The sequence below is a fragment of the Physella acuta genome, unplaced genomic scaffold (assembly GCF_028476545.2).
Source record: "Physella acuta isolate Inbredline_101_S28 unplaced genomic scaffold, ASM2847654v3 ptg000116l, whole genome shotgun sequence".
Classification (NCBI taxonomy): domain Eukaryota; kingdom Metazoa; phylum Mollusca; class Gastropoda; family Physidae; genus Physella; species Physella acuta.
In genome coordinates, this window is record NW_026731636.1 from 492,733 (window position 1) to 515,000 (window position 22,268).

At 32.2% G+C, this 22,268-nt stretch overlaps 3 protein-coding genes across 6 annotated transcripts in view; all 3 read left to right on the forward strand.

Annotated features, from left to right (window-relative positions):
• Positions 1 to 8,079: 8,079 nt before the first annotated feature.
• LOC131934719 (CD40 ligand-like) overlaps positions 8,080 to 22,268 on the forward strand; it is a 315,715-nt gene continuing 301,526 nt past the window's right edge. Inside the window, exons 1-13 of one of the 4 annotated variants that reach the window (XM_059290830.1) lie at positions 8,080 to 8,142; positions 10,590 to 10,666; positions 10,953 to 11,025; positions 11,214 to 11,294; positions 11,899 to 11,977; positions 12,222 to 12,341; positions 12,508 to 12,581; positions 12,806 to 12,926; positions 13,285 to 13,400; positions 15,196 to 15,252; positions 15,566 to 15,661; positions 15,828 to 16,021; positions 18,566 to 18,667. In XM_059290830.1, the coding sequence (XP_059146813.1) occupies positions 10,650 to 10,666; positions 10,953 to 11,025; positions 11,214 to 11,294; positions 11,899 to 11,977; positions 12,222 to 12,341; positions 12,508 to 12,581; positions 12,806 to 12,926; positions 13,285 to 13,400 (681 nt within the window). In that variant the 5' untranslated portion in view covers positions 8,080 to 8,142; positions 10,590 to 10,649 and the 3' untranslated portion in view covers positions 15,196 to 15,252; positions 15,566 to 15,661; positions 15,828 to 16,021; positions 18,566 to 18,667. Of the gene's footprint in view, positions 8,143 to 10,589; positions 10,667 to 10,952; positions 11,026 to 11,213; positions 11,295 to 11,898; positions 11,978 to 12,221; positions 12,342 to 12,507; positions 12,582 to 12,805; positions 12,927 to 13,284; positions 13,401 to 15,195; positions 15,253 to 15,565; positions 15,662 to 15,827; positions 16,022 to 16,546; positions 16,867 to 17,213; positions 17,226 to 18,565; positions 18,668 to 22,268 lie in introns of those variants that run through there. The other 3 variants (XM_059290833.1, XM_059290831.1, XM_059290832.1) reach the window with 3 other exon arrangements.
• LOC131934717 (uncharacterized) overlaps positions 15,240 to 22,268 on the forward strand; it is a 307,927-nt gene continuing 300,898 nt past the window's right edge. Inside the window, exon 1 of the mRNA XM_059290829.1 lies at positions 15,240 to 15,264. The gene's annotated coding sequence lies outside the window, so the exon portion shown is untranslated. The remainder of the gene's footprint in view (positions 15,265 to 22,268) is intronic.
• LOC131934724 (uncharacterized) overlaps positions 18,570 to 22,268 on the forward strand; it is an 8,344-nt gene continuing 4,645 nt past the window's right edge. The window contains exon 1 of the mRNA XM_059290842.1: positions 18,570 to 18,667. The gene's annotated coding sequence lies outside the window, so the exon portion shown is untranslated. The remainder of the gene's footprint in view (positions 18,668 to 22,268) is intronic.

Sequence of the window (22,268 nt, forward strand, 5' to 3'; positions counted from 1 at the left end):
AGAGAAACTTTACACAGACGGCTGTACTGCTTTCAACTGGTTCCCTTCTACACGTCTGTGTCAACTGTTGAATGTGGATCCGAGAGACGCCACTGCTGTAAAAACAAGTTAATAAAATGTCTAGTGACAATTTAAGCGCAATTCCCTTATGTTATCCATAATAATTTTAAATCGAGATAAATCATAGCTCCTCCTCCTTCGCCTGCGTCTCGCGCAGTTCGCTGCTAAGCCAGCCAGGTCACATGATTTACCCACCTTTCCTTCGCCTTCGACTGCCTTCTTTGCTATATAGTACTGTAATGTATTTTGTATAATGTAATTTTAAATAATGCGGCGTGTAGGGGGTGTTTAGTTGTCGCGCTTTTTAAAAAAATGGTGTGACCTAACAAAGGATATTTTTGAAAACTTTCTTCGGCAATATTGTTCTAAATTATAGCAGAAATCGATTGGTAAATGTTTCAAGTCGCATTTTTTTGAGGTTTTTTTGGCTTTTCCGGGAAATCCAAGAAGGAATTCCGGGAAGTTTTTTGGCCTATGTTCATCCTCGGAACTTGCTTAACATATTTGCTTTTGAAACTAGTCCTCGATATTGCTTCGTTGAGGAGGAGATACGACTTGAAGACGACTTAAAGCTGCGGACACACATCCATACATTCCCAGAAATGACGAGTTAATAAACGCAATTCTCCAGAATGGAAATTTCGCTAAAAACGTTTCTCTCTCTCTGATGGCCAGTTCTATATTACAAAATATTTGACATGAATCCAGGCTATACTTGAAGATCATGTCTTGAATCGCCAGTCGAAGATACTGATGATTTAACACACACAAAAATGTTTGGTGATAACCTGTGGTTATTTTATATTAGATGTGCATAATTTATCTATCGATCTATTAAGTATGCGTACATTTTTACAATGCAAATACATTTTTTATATCTGTGTATGGCAGTGGTTGTTAACATTTTCGACGTTACCGAACCTCACCAGTTTCATATGTGCATGCATCGAAACCCTAACCCTAACTCTCGTGCGCATTGACTAAATCCGATTTTGAATCATGTTAGTCTGTGTGTTTATCCTGGTCTCCGCATAACTCCTGAGGCTGACTCACCAAACTCCTGGTGTTAAATCGAGCTCTAGTTAAGTACCACTAGACTAAAGTCTTTTTAATTATAGTAAATACCTATACATCTTTTTTGACAGTGATTTAATGCTCTAATATTAAACACACATTTTTTTCTACAATAAGAACTTTATTGATATTTTTAATTATGAATCTAAGCTTAAAAACCACATTCTTATGATCAAGTTTTACACTTTTTTTTTAATTTTCTGCAAATTACATTTTTTTTATTAAAGATATAATGTTTTTCTAATCAACAAGAGAAAAAAATCCTTCAAACAACATGACGTAAATAAGGCTGTTGTACCACCTTTACAGTTAAGCATTACGGCAATTTACTCAATATTTTAAATTATAAATTGCTAGATGCAACAGATTAAATTTTCAAATTTAAACATAGTTAATTTAGAAATAGGGCCTACAATTAAGAATCAACCATCAAACAGGTTAAGAAATTTTGTTGTGAAATTTAGTCTGCTTTATATATATATATATATATATATATATATATATATATATATATATATATATATATGTGTGTGTGTGTGTATGTGTGTGTTTGTGTGTGTCTGTGTGTGTCTTTTACAAAATACGTTGTCTAGAATTGCAACAAATTCGTGCTAAACGTTTTAAAAATATATTTTTTAATTTTATATTAATAAAACATTCCTAATTTTACTATGTAGCATAATATATAAGGATAAATAACTATGTAGTAATGATCAATAAAGTGAAGTTTAAATAAACTTAACTGATACAAGACAAAAAAAAATATTTTTTTTCTTGTCTGACACATGATCCTGCCCTATTGACATTCTACATTGAGAATAGTGTTGCAACAATTTTTTATTTGAAGGGGGGATGTGTAAAAGACTGTACTTTTTATATTGTTTACTTGTAATTTTTATTTATATTGTTTTTAGCATGAACTTGTATGAAAGTAGAGGGAAGGACTGTGTGAGCGACCGACTAATCATGTTTTTCTATGCTTTTATGACATATTGCTCACTGACGTTAGGGGAGAGAATGAAGGATATAAAAGTGTTTAAGGTGGACTAAGTGTGCCCGTATAGAAGAATGTATGCTGTCCCTTGTCACTCTGCTTCTGGATTGTACTTGTATTATTATTATATTACTAAAGATTTATTGTCATTATTCCTTATGGATCTATTTTATTACTGTAAATAAAGATGGAAAATGAAAGAACTGTTCATCGTCTCTATTGAAGAAAGAACTCACAATGACAACGTATTGTCACATATATACGCGTGTTACAGTGGGCAAGTTAGCGTCTAAGTAGCAAATCAGTCATAGTTTTAAGATAAGTCATCATGTCAATGTTAATACATTTTAATTTAAAACATGTTGAAGTGGTACTATGTCCCACAAGTTTTATAAGTGTATGCCGACAGCTCAATATAATAGATATAACATCGCTCTATACTCAACAAAAGAAAAATATTAGTTAACAGCACATTAGAGACGAATAGCCTATTTCTTAAAAGTGTAATATCTTCTTAATGTTTTCTTTATTTACGTTCATTTATGACTATTAGGGTAAAGTTACCTTAGTCTTTAAGTATGTAAGCTATGCATGGACATAATTTCATCGTCAAAGGGAAATAATAAACATATTTCAAATGCAAAAGCATGTCATACTTATCTTTCTTTTTAAATGGTTCGGCATAGAAAGGATCTCACACAGCGACATGCCAATTGTGGTTTGACCTATTGTGTCACGCACATGAAAAGAGCCCGGTTACAGTCCAAGAGAAACTATGTGCTGTTGGCATCTAAGAGGGTATTAGTTGAGGGTTAAAAGTGTAAAATCTATGTATTTGGTTTATCGACCTATGTATGGATCATTGGGTCGGTTACTGGAGGATCAGTCATATACCTTGACTAAATAATTCAATATTTTGTACAGATCGATATATTTTACAAATTCCCGAAAGACACTTGCCCGAATGCCGTTTGCCCGAAGGCCGATTTCCCGTACTGACACTTGCCCGAATGCGACAAATGCCCGAATGGACACTTGCCCGAATGCGACAAACACCCGAATGGACACTTGCCCGAATGCGACAAATGCCCGAATGGATACTTGCCCGAAGTAACGTCTAAATGGGAACTTAGCTACATTAAATTCTCGCATAAGTGATGTGTGAGGGTACAGGTGTTTTGATGGTGGTTACCACCAGTTGTGAGGGTGGGGATTTTAAGAGGGCGTCACGAATCCAACAAAACACGTTCAAGTTCAACTATAATTGTTCTTTATTCAAATGTATATAATCAGGTCTTTCTAACTAGTCTAATCTATACTCTCTACTGTTTACTTCTACTACTAACTGTTCACTATACTACTAACTACACACTCCCATGATCAATCCTAACACTAACTGTTCTCTAGCTCTACATATTGCGATCGTCTCCGACCGCTTCCTAACACCTTCTCTACTCTTCGCTAGCTACCTATCAACTGCCCACGCTAACTGATCATGATCTCCGGCCTAACAGTGGCCCACGCTTCACTGGTCAGCTGACCGTCCCACGTGACCGGTCAGCCCTGTGCACCCATTGGCCTCTCTAACCAACCAACTAGGCCTATAGTCTATTTCTGCTAACCTATATCTGCTAAACATGTCTGACGTAATCTTGCGTCATCACATGATGTTTGGGGGTGAAGTGGGTATGCGTAAATTAAAAAAAAAAACACACACGTGATAAAGAAAAACAATAGCATTCAGGTAACAATTACTAAGGCAGGTTTCTGTTCTTGTTATATCGTTAAAACCAACATTTGACATTATAATATATTTTATTTAGGTTTAATAGCAATTGCCATTATGTTATATGTGTTTGTAGAACAAATACACACTGTTGTTCTCACAAAGGAAGAAGGGCTTATTGTAAAAGTTTACATTACCAAGAAACTGATCTAGTATTATTAAATATTTACACTGTTTACTGCATCATACACATCAGTATGATCTGCTGCTATTTAAATTCAGACCCTCCCCCCCCCCACCAAGATGGCCGTGTTCCTAACGCCTCCTTTTGGACTAGTTCTACTATACATTATATGCAACTTATATTTATAAAATAACTAGGCATACTGCCTAGCTTCGCTTAGGTTTTCAAAAACATTTGATAATTTGAATACTAATTATTTGGTGATGGATGAGGTGTGGAGAGCTTAAATTTAAACAGTAATTTATTATTTTAGAGAAGATGTTGTATGTTGTTTAACATTCGCTTTCAGAGCAAAAATTTGAAAGTACGCAATTTATAACTAAAATAGAATTAGAAATACAGAGGTTCCATTAACAGTATATCTCAAAATTTATATTACATTGACTTTTACAATTAATTTTTTATTTAATTTTTATACGTAAATTAATTAAAAACTTATTTTTAAAAAAAAAAAATGCTATACTTTGTCGTTTTCTGTTTAAAATAGTATACAATTATTTGAAAAATAATTATTAAAAAGGTTACCTTCCTTGAAAATAGACCAAATGACGTATTTTTTTGTTTACTTTTTTTAAAAACAGTTACTATGCTTATATAAGAAAATATGATATGAACATATTTAACGACTACAATGGCTTTTTCCGACGGGAATAACGTTTTTTTGTTACCCTCCAGGGTCGGTCTACGACCTCAAATAATATTAAGGGGATCGTTCGTCAATTTATTTATATATATATATCTCATATAAGGAGAATTTCACTCGCGGTCATCTTTTAGCCCTGCTCGAGGGCTTTGAGTCTGACCAACAGATTTTCCATACGGCCTAGTCATCCATAGAAGTGTATGCAAAACATTAGCATGATGTACAGAGGTTGAGTAACCTAAAACGTGTGTTGAAAATTCCCTGTTTTTCCAATAAAATACAAAGATTATATAGGGAAATACAACTGGTCAGTTTTGACCGCTTTACGAAGTTTTCCCAGATATGCCGAGTTTTTTGTGACACCCCCAGGTGTTCTTCTACCACCTCACAAAATATCAAGGGGGGTCGTCGGAGGAAATTTTTTTTCGTAATATAGCCCATATAAGGCGCCGGTCAGTCGAGGTCAGTTTTGACCCCCTGTCCGTATGCTTTTCGGCAAACCGTCACCGGCCTTCGTGTTCTATCGCCCGAAGGCACCATCGTGCTAAATTTGACGCGCCTGCGGCGCCGGGAAGTGCCCTATCGGGCACTTGACCACTTTGCTTTATATATATAGATTGATATGATATGCTAGCATACCAAAAAGAGGTTCACAAAACAGCATTAGATAAACCAGTAACTATTAAAGACAACATATATATACATTATATATATATATATATATATATATATATATATATATATATATATATATATATATATATATATATATATATAAACCCCCGGCTACTTGTTTAGAGTGATATTGTTTAATTACTTAGTTTTTAAATGTATATTTTAACAGGTTAAGTCAACTAGTAATAATTAATTTTTTTTTCAAACAGATTATCTTTCCAAAAGAAATAGAACCCCTGAAATTGAAAGTCGCCATTAAATAAACCCGCCCCTGTTAACGTATCTACACATAAACAAAGATAACAACTGTACCATCAACGCCCCTTTTTGATCGGGAACTTCCCATTTTTAAAAATAAAATCGGAGGTTATCGCTATTGATAACAATAACAAAAACGCTGGGATAGATCACGTAAGCAGTAAAATTATATCTGTAAAAAAAACAATACTTTTGTATTGTTATTACTAGAAACTGGCATCGTTTGACAGAAAAGCGCAAAGTGACATTATGCCACCTTGTCTAAATAAAAATCTAAAAATCAGCTATATCTATTATAACAAATGTGTCATATGCCATGAAGCTACAATTTGACAAGTAACATGTTTTCATATATGTGTAGAGTTGGACAAATGCTAGTCATTAAATTAAGTTAATGTCTGCATGTTCTGATATATACTATTTGATAATTGCGATTTTGTTTTCAAGCCACAAAGCTAGACCAATACGTTTCAAATGGCATCAGGCCTCGAACAACTGATGGACCCTATGGAAAGTAAATTTCAAAGGGCCAGATGTTGCCCATCTATTAGGGCCCTCTCTTACACAAATGATGGACCCAAGGGAAATACGTTTTGAGTCACTAGATAGCCTCTAATTATTTTCTATGGAAGTTTCACGATTAGAAACTAGTTGTCTTTGCATGTTGTTAAATATCAGAAGTCAGCAATTTTCCCACTCCATTACACGAGTATTATTTTGTGATTCTGAATAGTTGTATGACAAAATCCACTATCAGAACACACTGTGTGAATAAAGAAAAGTACAGTTTATCTGTTTTACTAACCCGGCTTGTAAATAAGTAATGTGGTCAACAGCATAGCCAGTCTGACTACACCAAGCTCGCCTACTTTGGTAAAAATAAATGAGACTCCTCTACCTGAGTTACCTTAATACAACAATGAGCAGTGCAGCACTGTATTTACTACAGTGCAGGGGCGGAACTACAGTGGGGGAGGGGGGCACGCCATTTAGGGGCCCAGAGCCGACCATATAACTTTTTTTATAGATAAAAAAAGTAAATTTTCTTTCATTTTTGACTTGATGGTTGTTTTGTAAAAAAAATAACCGTAGCTGCGGTTGCATTATCTCTATTCTATAAACACCACCCCACCCTCTTGTATATTATTTTTTCATTTGTTTTTAAGCCACTGTGAGAGCCGAGCCTTTCTCTTACAATTAAACTTATCAAAGATAAGCAAATGTTCAAACCACTTCCATGACTAATTTCCCTTTTTCAAAAAAAATTGTCAAATAGGGGTGATCATAATCTCCTTTTAATAAATTGGTACTAAACAAATTAAAAAGCAATTACTTCTCTTAATTATTATTTTTTTTATAAGTAATTACTAAAAAATGACATTGTATAAAAAGGAAATGTATTAAATCAATAATATTTTAAAAATTTATAATATAAATACAATAAAAAAAAACATTAAAAAAAAACATAACACGAGACACCATTACTTATACAAAACTTTCATGTTTTATATTATTTTGACCGTCTAGATGTTAAGAGGGCTTCTATCAGAAATTAATTAAAACTGATTTTCACAAAACACACTAATGCACTTACACACATGACAACATGTTGAAAATGTTTTAAATTGATGTTTTTTTCAAATCCCAAACAGGCCAGCAATGAGTATCCTATGTTCGTATTTTGTGATTTTATATATATATATATATAAGATATATATATATATATATATATATATATATATATATATATATATATATATATATATATATCTTATATATATATGCCTATTATTTATCATATATAGGCCTATTTATATATCATATATAGGCCTATATATATATATATATATATATATATATATATATATATATATATATATATATATATATATATATATATATATATATCACCAACATTGCATATACATGATACGTAAGCAGATGGAGAAGAGTTAAGCCATGTATTACATATTGATAACGTAGAAAAGCTGTACAAAGTTCGACCCGCGTGACACAGTACAGAAACTCTCAAGCTTTAGGTTGTTGGGTCGATTGTTTTGTAGTTGCTAGTTGCAAGTTGCAAATTTGGAAGGCGAGCTAGAGAACAGTCTTGCTACTTCAAATGACACTTGCGTACTTCTGTTTCTATGATATTGTCCCGTAAAAGATTATATTGCCATATAAATGGAGTATTTTTAACTTTACCTTTTATCCACTGTGCTTACGTGTTGTTAGTTGTTAAACGTGTGCTCTAACCCGCCGTACACCACTGAAACTAGCAACTATAAAACAATCCACCCAACAAGCTGAAGTTTGAGAGTCCCTCTACTAGTCACGCGGGTCGTACTTGGTACAACTTTTCTACTATATAAAACTGTTGACATCACAATAGATAGTCTGTGATAGAATTAAACCTCTCTGGAAACACTGAGAGCTCACAACACAATTGATCTTGAGAACGTAACGGGGTAATTCTCATTGTGAAATTTTATTTACTCACTTAATTTCAAATCAATTAATTGAAATGTAATTGTATTATCAGGTTTTAGCACGTCAGTATGTTTAATTTTAAGTTAACTCTTATTTTCACAGGTTGCAGAGAAAATCCTTTATATAATTTATCGTTGTTTTATCTTCAATTAAATCTGCTCTTATCTTATAAAACAGTTAACGCTGAATCCAGGCAATAGTATAGGGCAGGTGATTTAGGGGAGTAGCGCTTCCACAATGCTGCTCGATGTTGTTTTTTTTTATATCTTTCGCGTTGCAATTTTCAATTTTATCCTGTATCGATAGTTCACAATCGTTCTGTACAGATCTCGCACACGTTTTCTTAAATTTTCCTTTGTTTTATTTCAATACTGAAGTTTTTTCATGCCCAAATATTTTTATTTGCATCTTCAGTAGTCAGGTAAGCGTGTTTGATTTTTATTTATAACATTTTACTCAAAATGTTGTTTAGATCAATGTGTATTCGAATGCTTAGGAGAAATGTCATGACAAACAGCAAATATTTTTTTAGGATTTCTTGGAAACTACCTATTTTAGATGTGGATTGACGTACAATATATTAGTTTGATTATAAATGATCGAAATGGACAATAAAATGATATTTATGTATTTGTATATTTAGAAGTAAGTTGGCACTTTGTTTAAATATCATTACCAAATACTTATAGTATATTTTTGTTTTCTAGATGTCCTGTCATCACAAACTTATCTATATGGAAAACAGAATCAGCGTCTCCCCGAGGAGTTACCAAAAGATGGTGACTCAATTGATGAAATGAGCTGGTCCTACATCTTCACTACACTGAATCAGAAGATATGATAGATAATAATAAGCTGCTGTATGCTTCCAAAATATTGATTTAAGTTTCTAGGCTGCAAGAGTTTCAAAAAGACATGTGACCTATGATGAACCATTTTGCTGGAGAAAACTCAGCAGCTGATACATAGCTGACCATGGTGCCTCATCACTCCATAGAAAAAATTGGTTCCAAATGAATATGTACATTCATCAATACAGTTGCGTCTTTTTAAGTTATTTTCCCGTTTTTTAACTGTACCGTTGTTTTCGTTACCATTGCTTTACACGAATAAATCTCTTCTTGTGTGATGGAATCGGCATTGTAAATTGCATGACTCCTAAATTTTTGTGTAGAGGCAGATACAACAATAAACAGTTGATATTCGAGAAAAAGAATAAACACTTAAAACCATCCTAACTTTATTACTTACATCAACACAGAATTTCTAATTTATTTAGGCTTTTCCTTAAAGATTATGTCTAAAACAAACTGTCAACTTCTCAAGGGTCAATACCTAATTGATCTATCAACCCCAACCACTTACGCTACTCTCTATTTATTTTATAAAAAATGTATTAAAATCATATTTGCAATAAACATCTAGACACCTAGCTATCAATATTACAATATAAACAGCAATCGACCAATGATTGGACAAAGAAAACAATACAAGTATTTGGAAGCAGACACTGTTTACAAAATATCTATGTAGGCACAAAGTATTATTTCATCTTCAAATGTGGACGATATGAGTCATTTGTTCGGTACTATCAACAGTCTATTTCTGTGTTACGAAGGTCGTTGACAGAGCCTGTCGGTGTCAGACGTGATTAAAATAAATATGTTAATTAAAAGATATGGAGTTATTGACAAGAGGTATTGTCCAAGTCCAGGTATTTAAAAATGGTGCAATATACACGGCAATACACAGGTGTATTTGACTTGTGAGTTATGTAGTGAGACCGAAATTACCCTAGATGATACTTGACATGAGTTGATGCCCTGCTTTTATGAACATAATTCTAAGAGATTGTAGTATACAGTATTTAACATTACATTAAGTAAATCTCGGGGTCTGTTTGCTAGAAGCTAGAAGCAAATGTTTGTACTTTGTTTTTTAAAAGAACATATATTTTGTTGCGTAAAAGACAAATACTAACTGTTTTGAATTAAGCAATGAAAAAAATTTTCAAATCCGTAAATGATAATGAAGATAAAAAGTTATCATTATTCAGGCCAAGTGGTTCTGCTAAAGTCAGGTTTAGAACAACGTTAGGCCCCATGCACGACTGCTTGCTTTCTAACATCTTTTCAACATCAATGCGTCAATCATAATCCTTTCAAAGATTTTATTTAACGCATTAGAAGAGTGTCGGATTAGTCAGCTTTTGCAACAGATTATTACCAGCCTAGGCGTGTTTTAAAAGTATAATGTGCGTTTAATTCTAATTTGCACTTGCTTGTAATGCTGTTATAAACTTATGCAAGGCAAATTCGTATGCCTGTAGTTATGCACTTAAATTATACGTTAAGTAAAAATTAAGGCAGACAATTTTTAAATAAATTAGTCAACGATGTATTAAACGAAATTTATTTTTATACAGGTTAAAAATTGAGAAAAAAAATGTGCAATAGTGATACATCTCAAATCATAATGACAAATCATGCTATTATATTATATGTAAGTATTAACAGATGAACACTTCTTTTCACAAACATGCTGCCTAGGTAACTTTTAAAAAAAATAATCATATATTAGCAAATATTTACAACATTTTCAATTTAAATAATCTGAATTTAAACTTAGAGTCAGAAATATTTTCAAATTAAAACAAGAACCATGATTTTAGTGTGATATGCAAGCGTAAAAATTAAGTGGACGAAGTAAACAGTTTTAATATAATCTATACTTGCCTAAATATTATTATAATTATATAATAATTAAAAATTATTTTCTATTGTTTCAGCTTCTCGCTTAGCACACTAATATTATCCGTGGTTGTTTTGATTTATTCAATTAAAACAATTACACGTTTTAAAGTAAGTTTTTTTTACTCTTGCATGCATGATGAGTTTTTAATTTTTATTTCGTAAAGGCCTAATCTTGAGTGTGTGTTTACAAATACAGAGAAATGGTGTGAGTATAGTGCTTGGGCGTTACTTACAAACTATTTTGTTCTGTCGATTTGTCAGAATATTTTATAATGATACATAATATTATTATGCAGTTGGAATTCAGAATTCTCACAAATGTTACACTGAACGTGTTAAACAAATCTACTACGATTGAAAGAAATCTTAATTTTGAGGTGGGTATATACATACATTATATATATATATATATATATATATATATATATATATATATATATATATATATATATATAACGTGTTTATGAGTGTGTGTATTGCCGACAATTGTGATAACATTGCATTATACAGAATGCGGAGGCTTTGTATATAGTCTTTGTCGTTTTTAGATCAAAAATAAAATATCGGCAATGATATATCCTTGTCATTTGCATAACAAAAAAATAGATATTCAATAAATAGAATGACAAGAACTTCCCAGGCAAAATATGTAATACCAAACAGTCAAAAATGAAAGAAGAAATGCTAGGATGTCATTTTGAATTGCACTAAGTTTTCTTTCTAGCTCTAACCCTAAAACTAACGCTTGTCCAAACTAATGCTAGCCCTAACTCTAACCTAAACTCTAATATATATATATATATATATATATATATATATATATATATATATATATATATATATATATTGATTCAGCAGACCGCATAGAGTAATACATATTTAATAAAATACGCATAAAATAAAATATCCCCCTTGACTGGTAACCATGATATATGTTACATATATATCATCTATTTTAGAATTGATTATTCATACTTTTAGATAAACCAATCCGATCAGGTGCAAGCTCACGTTTATCTTCGGCCGTCCACCAGATTTTCTGGAACTGAGAATTCTATTGGTATTTGTGTTTACCACTTCATTACGCAATCGTCTTATGTAGGTTACATAATAATAAATCTCTAACAAGTGATTCACTGTATTACAACACAATTCGCAACACTTTGATAAACTATTCTTACGATGATTTATATTATAAAACAAACACTTCATAAATATTATTATATTAACTCCGCCTTTTAATACAAAGTTTGAATATTCAGAAAAATAATGCGTGAGAAATCCTTTTAATTTTTACTCCTAAGATCCAATATTCAGTCCTACTCAGCATTCAATTCTATATATAGACCAGAGTACATTGGGATTCGCTCAACACAACAGTGGTGTGGATATAACACAAGAAGGGATTAATATATTATTTTCTGGTTGGTTGTTCAATAAACTTTTCTGAAAAGTTCTCAGTATTTTAGATTAGAGTAAGATACATTGTAAAATTAACATTAGAAGTAAAGCAAAACTTAGATTATTCGGTTTATTACATTTTTCAATGTTAAAAAAAGTTCATTCATACAGCTGTATTGTTCCATTTAGGTTTGTACTTTATATACAGCAACGTAAACTTTAACCCTAACACAACCTGGTCTTCAACATATTTCACATACCAGGTAAAAATACTTACATAAATCAAAGACATTTTTTTTAGTTATCTGTACTGTGCAGTTATTTATTAGTTATAGCCTCATTCTCGTTACATAGCGACATGGTAACTCAAATCCAAAACGTCGTTTATTGAAAAACCTTACAAAGTAGGGTTTAAAGATTAAAACTGCATTATTGAATATGTTTATGTACAAAATAGGTATTTAAATGTTATATTTGTTTCTACCAGACGTGGTTTCAGTACGTCCGTAGACACTCTGCCAACAACCCAGTTTTATCTGGTGTCTTGTTGAGGACAGTCCACACTACTTGTGACAACTGTACTAACAGCCAAGAAACTGCTTATACAGGTGCGCGAGTTGGTGTTAGCTACTAAATAGACTTTATGAGTAATTAATATTAGATGTTAACAAGATTAATATTAAACTTCAACACCTATTTTTAGGGTTTAAAAAGTAAGATGTTTGAAGTAATTATTTTCTTAAAAACAAAGTAAGTTAATGCAATGTATTTGCTGGCTACATGCAGTAAAAAATTGCAAACTAAATGACATTTTCGGTTTAAGGGGAAAAACTAAATACTAGTGTCTTTTGAAAAAACATGTTTTCCGTAAACATTTCTTGCAATTATTAGAAGAAAACCTATAATCATACAATGGTCTAAAACTCTTCATATAAAGGCACCGTGATTTGATTGTAACCATTACAGGTGGGGTATTCTATCTACAAACCGGCGATCTCATTCAAGTGTGTGTGTCAGGTCAAGGACTTGTTGATTTTGGACCTGAACAAACATACCTCGGTCTTTTTCTACTGCAATCTTAGGTTGGTAAATAACGACACAAAAAATCGCTAACAATAAATCAATCTAGATATAGTACATTTTCAAGATTTTACCACCAAAACCTCCCTCCACTCCTCACCCCTCCCCCAATTTTACGATAATTAGCTAGATACTGATTATAAACTTTTATATAACAATTTACTGCATGTTGAGACTAGTGGTTTTGTATAAACAAACAACTAAGCAGTGATTGTTATACAGTAACTAAAACACACTCTTGTGTAGGGAAAAAAACTACATAGGTTGTAGTATGAAAAATAGGCAATTCTTTAAACGACTTCCATGTCGTATTCTCTCATTTAAATTGTCGAATCGGGGTGCCGATAAAACTAATTAAAATAGTTTTTTTTACCAAGCAATTTAAAACTAAAAAAATTTCTCTTAAGTATTATTAAAAGCCTCTTGACGAATAACTAAATTACGAGATTCAACATATTCCAAATTAATAGTATAAATGCTAAGAAAAATAATAATACAAAAAAAAAAACACGCGGGAAACTATTACACAATATCGAGTTTTCTTGATCCATAGTCTTTGACCGACTTTTCAAGTAAGAAGGAACACTATTCATTTTTTTCGTTGGGCGTAAATGAGAAATTTTAAAACTTGATTATTCCAAGCCAGAAATGAGTTCAAGCCTATCTCTGTGTGGTTTTTTGTCTCATTTAATTTATAGTTTAGTGAGACAGTCTTCTACTATATATATATATATATATATATATATATATATATATATATATATATATATATATATATATATATATATATATATCATAAGGGGTCTCGAAAAAAAAATTTCGCGGAGGGAGGGGGTTAATACGTTTCGCTTAGAGCGCTAAATTTGTGTCCTTTTCGTCCGATGTCAGAAAAAAAAAAACTAAAGCACAAAATTTCAAAAATCAAATCCAGAACGAGATTCCAACTTGTGTTATCTGAGTAGTAACATAGCGCTCTAAACCCCGCATTTTAATTGTATGTAATACTTGTTTAAATATTTGTACAGGCTAAATGCAGTTTGCAAGTCTTTGATAAATTTAATATTTAAATCCGAAAATTGGTAAAATACATTATTAGTATGTATGTTGGAGTAAAAATACAATGTGATAAGTGTTATGCAAACATGGCAATTAAGCAATTAAACTAAAATCTGATAAGCTTAGAATCACCTAAATTATATTCTTCTAAGCTCACACTTCAGAGAGTTTTGAAAAAATATGTCTTGAAAATTAAACATTGATCTAATTTACCTCAATCAAAATAATCAAATGCCTTTGTTTTTAAGTTTTAGTGGACAATTGTAAGTAACAGCTAGTGGATTTCGCAATATCTTTATCGAAGTTAAGCATGTAATTTTATAAATTTAGATGCATTTGTTGTTTGTGGTCTGGGTTAAGTCTTTCTTTCAAATATAAATCCTACGTAAGAAATTTAAAAGTTGAAAATTTCAGTTAATGACAATCAATACCATGTATATCAAAATATCAAATAAATAATACGCTGATTACCATAGGTGCTTTGTTTAGAGCCAAAAAAACATATCCACAGTGTTTATTATTATTTTTTTTGTGGTAGACATTTTATGTAGACTTTTCACTATTTAGTGACATGAAATAATAATATATTTTAAGTTACTATTTGTTTCATAAACTTGAGAAAGTTTTATGTACAGATGTAAAAATAACCCTACAAATGTTTATTTGTTTAAATTCTTCATTAGTGCAATTATTAAGCCCTAGTTTCTACTTTATATTAATAATGTATATTCATATCTACAGTATCAAAAACAATGAAAACCCAAAACAAAGCGAGAAAAAGAAATTTGGAGCCACCAGGTACGCCTGAAGGTAGAGCCAAATAAATGATTTATTGACCAAATGTTTAGCTCATTTAGCTTATTTAAAATCTATTATGGTATTTTAAAATTCAAATACTTTAAAGATCCACACCTTAATGACATTGTTATCTCTAAGTGTAAAATGTAATATTAAATACCTAATTAATTCTATAAAAATGTACTTTATTTTATCTGACTATGAGCTTTGAGAGTGTATCAGTTAAGCCATAATAGTTTATCTCAGTAATGACACAATTCTTGTCACTATAATTATAAGTTAATGTATGTGTTTTCTTTTTCTTTTATTTTAGAAATGCCATACTGTGAGAGTCTAAGTAAAGTTATCAAAAGTGACCAAACAGATGTCTTTAATTCAGTTGAGAAATATGACACACATAAAGCAACAGGTTGAAGCTACTATAAATATGTGCTAGTGAAAACATATAGATGACTTTATTATCGTAAATTCATACTTGATTATATGAAGAAAATTGTATCATTTTAAAGGGTATCTGAAAATCATTGTTTAGCTATTTTAGACTGTTTAAATATTCTGTTCCCCTATTCCTGTAGGCAATCATGAAGCTGAGATGTGCTATGGAGGAGAAGCTGATCTACACAAACATGTTAATGGCTGTAAGAAGAATCCAGGTCACAAAGGTTTTATACCTCTTAAAGATTTCAACGCAAGTTGTCTCCCCTCACGTTTCCATGACGACGACCTCATGTCTGAGACAATCAAAACACTGGCAGCCCTAACTGTGCAGGTAAAGACTAAATTCACCAGTCTAGAGAGACCAGAGTTTTACCCAGGCACTCAAGTTCCATACCCATGTTATAATGACAGAGGACGTCACGTGATGAGGTTAGGGACAGGAAGGGTGTGGTGTGTGTACAAGTACACAGAGATTGACGGAACTTGTCATTGTGCCAATTGTCAAGTCTCTGCAACACCCAGCAAGGTGTGGGGGCAGGTTCTTGTGTTGACAGCCACACACGTGGTATTTGATGACAGTGAGGCGAGACAGACCAGGTGTGTTTTAGGTTTTTTTGACAATAAAAGTCCAGTGGTCAGTCTTGATGGCTGGGAGGTGTGGCGTAAGGCAAACATTGAGGGAGACTGGTGTAGGTTGACATATTCGACATTTGACTTAGAGTTGGTTGATGAACTGGACAAGATGTGCCAGTACTTTGATGACTTATGTGGGGAAGTAGAGGACAAATACAGGAGATTTTATGTTGTGGACAAGTTGACCGTTATAGTGTCACATCCTCATGGCTGTCCTAAACAGGTCTATGTAGGACAATGGACACACAAACATGAGAGGGATGATGACGATGATGATGATGAAACTTTGGCCAGGTACTGGTACACAACATGTACATGTCCAGGCTCCAGTGGAGCGTCTATCTACAGGCTGGGACATGTCGGGTGGCCGTACCACCATCCCCACAGTGGAACAAACTCTGAAGGAAATTATTGTGGGGAGATGTGGGACTGATTTAACTGTTAGTTACAGTACATTTTCAAGCTATTGAATGCATTTAATATTGATCAAAGTAATAACAAGCTGAAATGATAAATATATACTTGTGTATACATGTTTTTTATTTCATATGTTGAACCTAAATTGTAAGTTTATGATCCATGGAAAGAAACATTGAAAATGTTTTAAAATAATAGAATTCTATGATTATCGTTCTTTTAAAAGATTACTACATAAAACTAAGGTGACGACTAAGATTTTAAACTTTATAGTTAAAGATGACATAAACAAATAAAAACTACACTTACCTTTAATTTGATACCAATTTTAATTATCAAATTTAATCGGTAGCTTAGAAAATGATTTGTAATTAACGGCGTTTGTTTTTAAATGGTATGATATGACTGAAATTCAGTGATACGGTGGGTTCGTTTTTACAAGCTTTTACAACACTCACTTCCTGTCTGTCTAGATCGAAACGCCGGAGTGAAAATTCTGACACTTCTAACTGACATATACGGTTCGTAATTGGTACGTGGATCAAGACATGAAGACAATGCGTTATGACATTAAATTAGACTTAATTGGAAGCCTAATTATATTTTAATGAATTAATTAAAAATTTGACCGAATTATTAGGCAGTTCTATCCACACGCGTCATCACGGCCGTGTGGGGCATGGAGCGAAGGGGGCTCTATGTCAAAAGCGCGACATCACGTTCATTAGGCGCGCGATGGTTTTTAGTCGGGTCAGCAGTCTAGTTCTGTACCACTAGACTACGCCATCCCATAATATTTTACTCAAACTTAAGCTATACACTTGACAAAGGTTTTTAGTCATGTAACTATTGTAAATAAAACATGTAAAGTACTGAAAAAAATTCATTAAAAAAACGTTTTAATAACAAGCGTTTATGTAATAATGCTCTAAAAGTAAACAAGTTAATTAAAAAGTCTAGTGACATTTAAGCGCAATTTCCTTATGTTATCTAAAAATAGCTCTGTCGTAGCGTAAATCAAGAGCAGGGTTAGTAAAACCATTGGTTAGTTATTAAAACGTTTTTTATTAATTTTTTTTTCCAGTATTTTACATGTTTTATTTACAATAGAGTTACATGACTAAAAACCATTGCGCGCCTACTGAATGTGATGACGCAGCCATTGAACGTGATGGCGCAGCTATTGAACGTGATGACGCGTGTGGTGTGGTTAGATAAATATGCTTACTAATTCGGTCCAAATTTTAATTAATTCAAAAAAATTGTTGTGACCGAACGAAAGGATATTTTTGAAAACTTTCTTCGGCAATATTGTTCTAAATTATGTCAGGAGTCGATTAGTACATGTTTGAAGTCGCTAAGTTGTCTGGTTTCCGAGATATTTCCGGGAAATCCATGAAAGAAACCCTTAATTTTTATGGCCTATGTTCATCCTCGTAACTTGCTTAACATAATTGCTTTTGGAACTAGTCATCGATATTGCTTCGTTGAGGGGGAGATACGACTTAAAGCTGCGGACACACATACATCCATCCATCCATCCATCCATTCATTCATACATTCATACATCCAGAAATGACGGGTTAATAAACGCAATTCTCCAGAATGGAAATTGCGCTAAAAATAAATTATACACTACTATTTAAATAACTATAAAGAAAAGCGTGGGTCTCTTCCTAAATATTAGTAAAGGTATCCAATAGATACTAAAGTGACCCACGCTTTTCTTTATAGTAATTTAAATAGTAGTGTCTAATATTTAGGAAGAGACCCACATTTTTCTTTATAGTTATTTAAATAGTAGTGTATATTTTCTACTTTTTAGTGCATTATTACAAAAAAGCTTGTTCAAGGAGTATTGTTGTGAGGCGAGTGACCGTTCACCACCGTTCAACTAGATTTCTTCCCATTCAAATACACGGGCAAGGTGGGTAGGCTTAGTTAGCTGTTGTCTCGATCAAGTTATTTTTTGAATGTTTTGTCCTGCATGTGTTTTAAAAATTAATGAAATCATTTTAGTAGCACGCAATATATAATTTTCTAAAGTTTACAATAGTTTGAGTAAGTTTACAAAAATGTTAAATAAAGCAACTCCCGTTTTACTTACCTTTATTACGTTCTGCTCGCTATTCTCAGCGATTAGACAAAAGAAAATGCACAAATGGCAAGCTAGCATCAAACTTCAAATCGTTTATTGATAACATTAGATCGGTATTGTTGAATAAAAAGCAGAAATAAAGATTATTAGTATATATTTCTGAAATGACCATCAAACATTCTTAAAAAAAACGGAATCACGGTATCGTCGTTTTCGGCAGCCATTATTACCATGACGATGAAAAAAAGTAGGTCAAACGACAACCTACATAAAACAGCATTGTATATACTGAACGATTTTTTGACGCAAACGTCTTATTATGCAGTTGTTTATCAATTTTTTTATTCTTCTATCTCTCTAATTAAAACCGTTCTATATTGTTCTAACTATATTTCACCTACACCGCTTTGTAGACAGAAGCGGTTTACGCTTCACATATTTAAATTGAATGAACAATGTAGAAAGCATTACACTAAAATTGTATAATTATGTTATTTTATAAATATTGTATTAGCAAGATAAATCAATTTGGTATTTTAGAAAAACGATTTTCTCAATTTTTCTGTTTATCAGTTGGATCTTTAGCGTAAACAAATTAATGTGTAAGATAATGAAACAGCTGTTACATGTTTATCTCAAATGACACGTTCGAAAATTTTATCAATTAGCAAAAAAATGTCCCTGATGTTATAAATAGAAGGGATTCATATTCAGAGTGAAATATAAGGTAATTCTAAATTACACATTTAAAAATGCTTCTCATATGGATCGTTTAGTTACGTATGTTTTCGAGCTTCTTGTATATTTAGTCTTCTATTTAGAATTATTTTTTTTTTAGAACACTGACTGTTTTAACACAAATAATACACTAAACAAAAGGGAAGCTGCTCTATGGGTTTATACAAAAATAATTAAAAATCTTTTTATTTTTTTGCAAACTATTTAACAGTAGACGAACCTATCTAACCCAGGATAATCTACTGTATATATATTTTCTTCTCCTCGATTATACCTTACTTGAAATACAGACATTATCAGAATTATCTTCACTGTTGTGATACAATGGTACGTGTAGGTTAACTAGGTCGTAGTTTATATAAGCCATTGGCCAGTCAGAAAGACCTAATCAGCTATGAGACGAACAGTCGTAACCAATAATTGCTAAAGACAAAAACCTGTGTTGACACTTTGTAGGTCAGTTAGCGTCCAATACGCACATCAGACATTGTTTTTCGATTAGTCATAAAACAATGTTAATACATTAAGTGCAGGTAAGTTGTAGAGGTAAAATACAAACATTAGTGCATTTTAAATCGTGTTAAATCTTTCTATACTCAAGAATGGAAGATATTAACCTTTATTATATTATAGGGACATTCATAATATATTGAATAACACTGGTTATATTATATGATATCTTCTTAACTTCCGTATAGTTTTGTTTATTTTTGGCCATTTTGTTGGTGTAAACACCGCATGGAAAAATTTTCATGTTGAAAATGAAGTAAAAATGAAAATATTTTACATGAAATAGAATCTGATGGTGGTCTTTCTTCTTAATATAATTTAGAGCCATAATTTGTGCTTTAAACATTATAGCAAACATGAATAAAAACAATAACAAAAGAGATGCTATGGTATCAGCACCAATGAACGCGTCAAATCGTGTCGTTTAAACCTTACAGAAAGAGTCTTCAAGTGACTATTGATACAATAGTGCCAAGCTGGGTAGCCTAAAAGGAGCCAAATATTGTCGACGGTATCAAGAGCCTATAGCGTTTGGATTCTTTGAGACAAAACAATGCATTTTAAAGATGACAACTGAAACTTTAAACAAAACTTTAACAAGTTTTTCTCTGCCGCTCACGAATTAAGTTTGAGGTTCAAGTAAGACTAAGAAGATTTACAGACTTACTAGGGGATTTAAGACAATATCTATCAAGATACAGACAATAGACACAGCTCTATCAGAAAGAGAAAAAGACGTTAGACACGATTTGAAGACTACACAAAACAAAATAGGACTGGCTTTTTGTAACAGTGTCAGTGAGTGCAACACCGATGTAGAGGTAATGGGAATTATCCTGGTGTGGCGTGAGTGTGACGTGAGCGTGACGCGACAATGTTACCGATGACGTAGGATGCAACAGTGAAGACAGTTGGGGGTTAGTCATTATAGGAAAATGACGTGTATTGATATTGTATAGTATTAGTGTTTGATAATAAAGTTAATTATATTTCATGATCGAAGTTGTTGATATCGTTAATTAGTGTCGTCGGAAAATAAGAGTGTTCCCGTCCTAATCACAAGTTTATTGTTGGAGTATTAGTTATAGGACAGATTCCTAGATAAAACCATCCAAATCCCCCATCACATACAGTACGTGACAACTTTGCGATATTGTAACCGTGGAAATCACGCCAGTCGCCAATGTGTATTTTACCTCACTATTACACAGCGTGATTAATGTACACAAGACCTTTAATACAACACGTCCTGGTGTGTGCTATTCGATCGTGTGCTAACACGTGCCCCGACGTAAGTGATAAAAAAATATAACGCAGGTATTGTGTACATTTTAATAACTCAGTTTTAGAAAACAAGGTCACACGTCTCAGCCATTTATATACCACACTTATCAGACCTGATCTAAAGATATAACTATGTTAATGCAGTTTTATTCTTCCGCCAATATAATTAATTATTAAAAAAATAAAAATATAATTCGGTCATAATCTAAATAAGATTTTGAAATATGTTTTTCTTCTTCCAACAGTTTTATGTTTGAAATTATTCGCGTCATTATAATAACACTTCCGTATAGTTTTTTTTTTTCCATTAAGCTATACTCTTGTACTATAGAAAGAGAGAGAGGGAGAGAGAGAAAGATAGAGAAAATAATCGATAAATTACATTCTTTTACTGACGTATTTTCTTTCCTTCTTATAATCCTTACAACTTACAAACATCAACGAATGGAAATTCAACCTAGTCGCTACTTATTTATCCAGTACTAAATTTATATCTTGCTTTTTCTTTGTGTTTAGTTTATTAAGGACAACTTTCTTCTAGATTTGTGAATAAAAGGCTTGCCGTCACACAAAGCTTAACATAACTGGTGGGTTATTTTCTCATATTACTGAATTTAAATTCTATCCAGCTCGCTAACAAGATCTTAAATAGTGTATTACATTTAATATGCTCTATCAAAATGCGCATACTATTTTGAAATTAAGTACTATAACTTAGCCTTTATGTGTTATACAATTTAAAAATACAGACACATGAATAAGTAATTAGAATGTTCCTATGTTTTTCATGTCGTCTTTGTCAAGATGCGATGTTCTGGAATGTTTGCAAATATAATACTTAATTACAAAATTAATAACATTGAATACATTTTTATCATCATCTCGCCCCGGTCGTGCC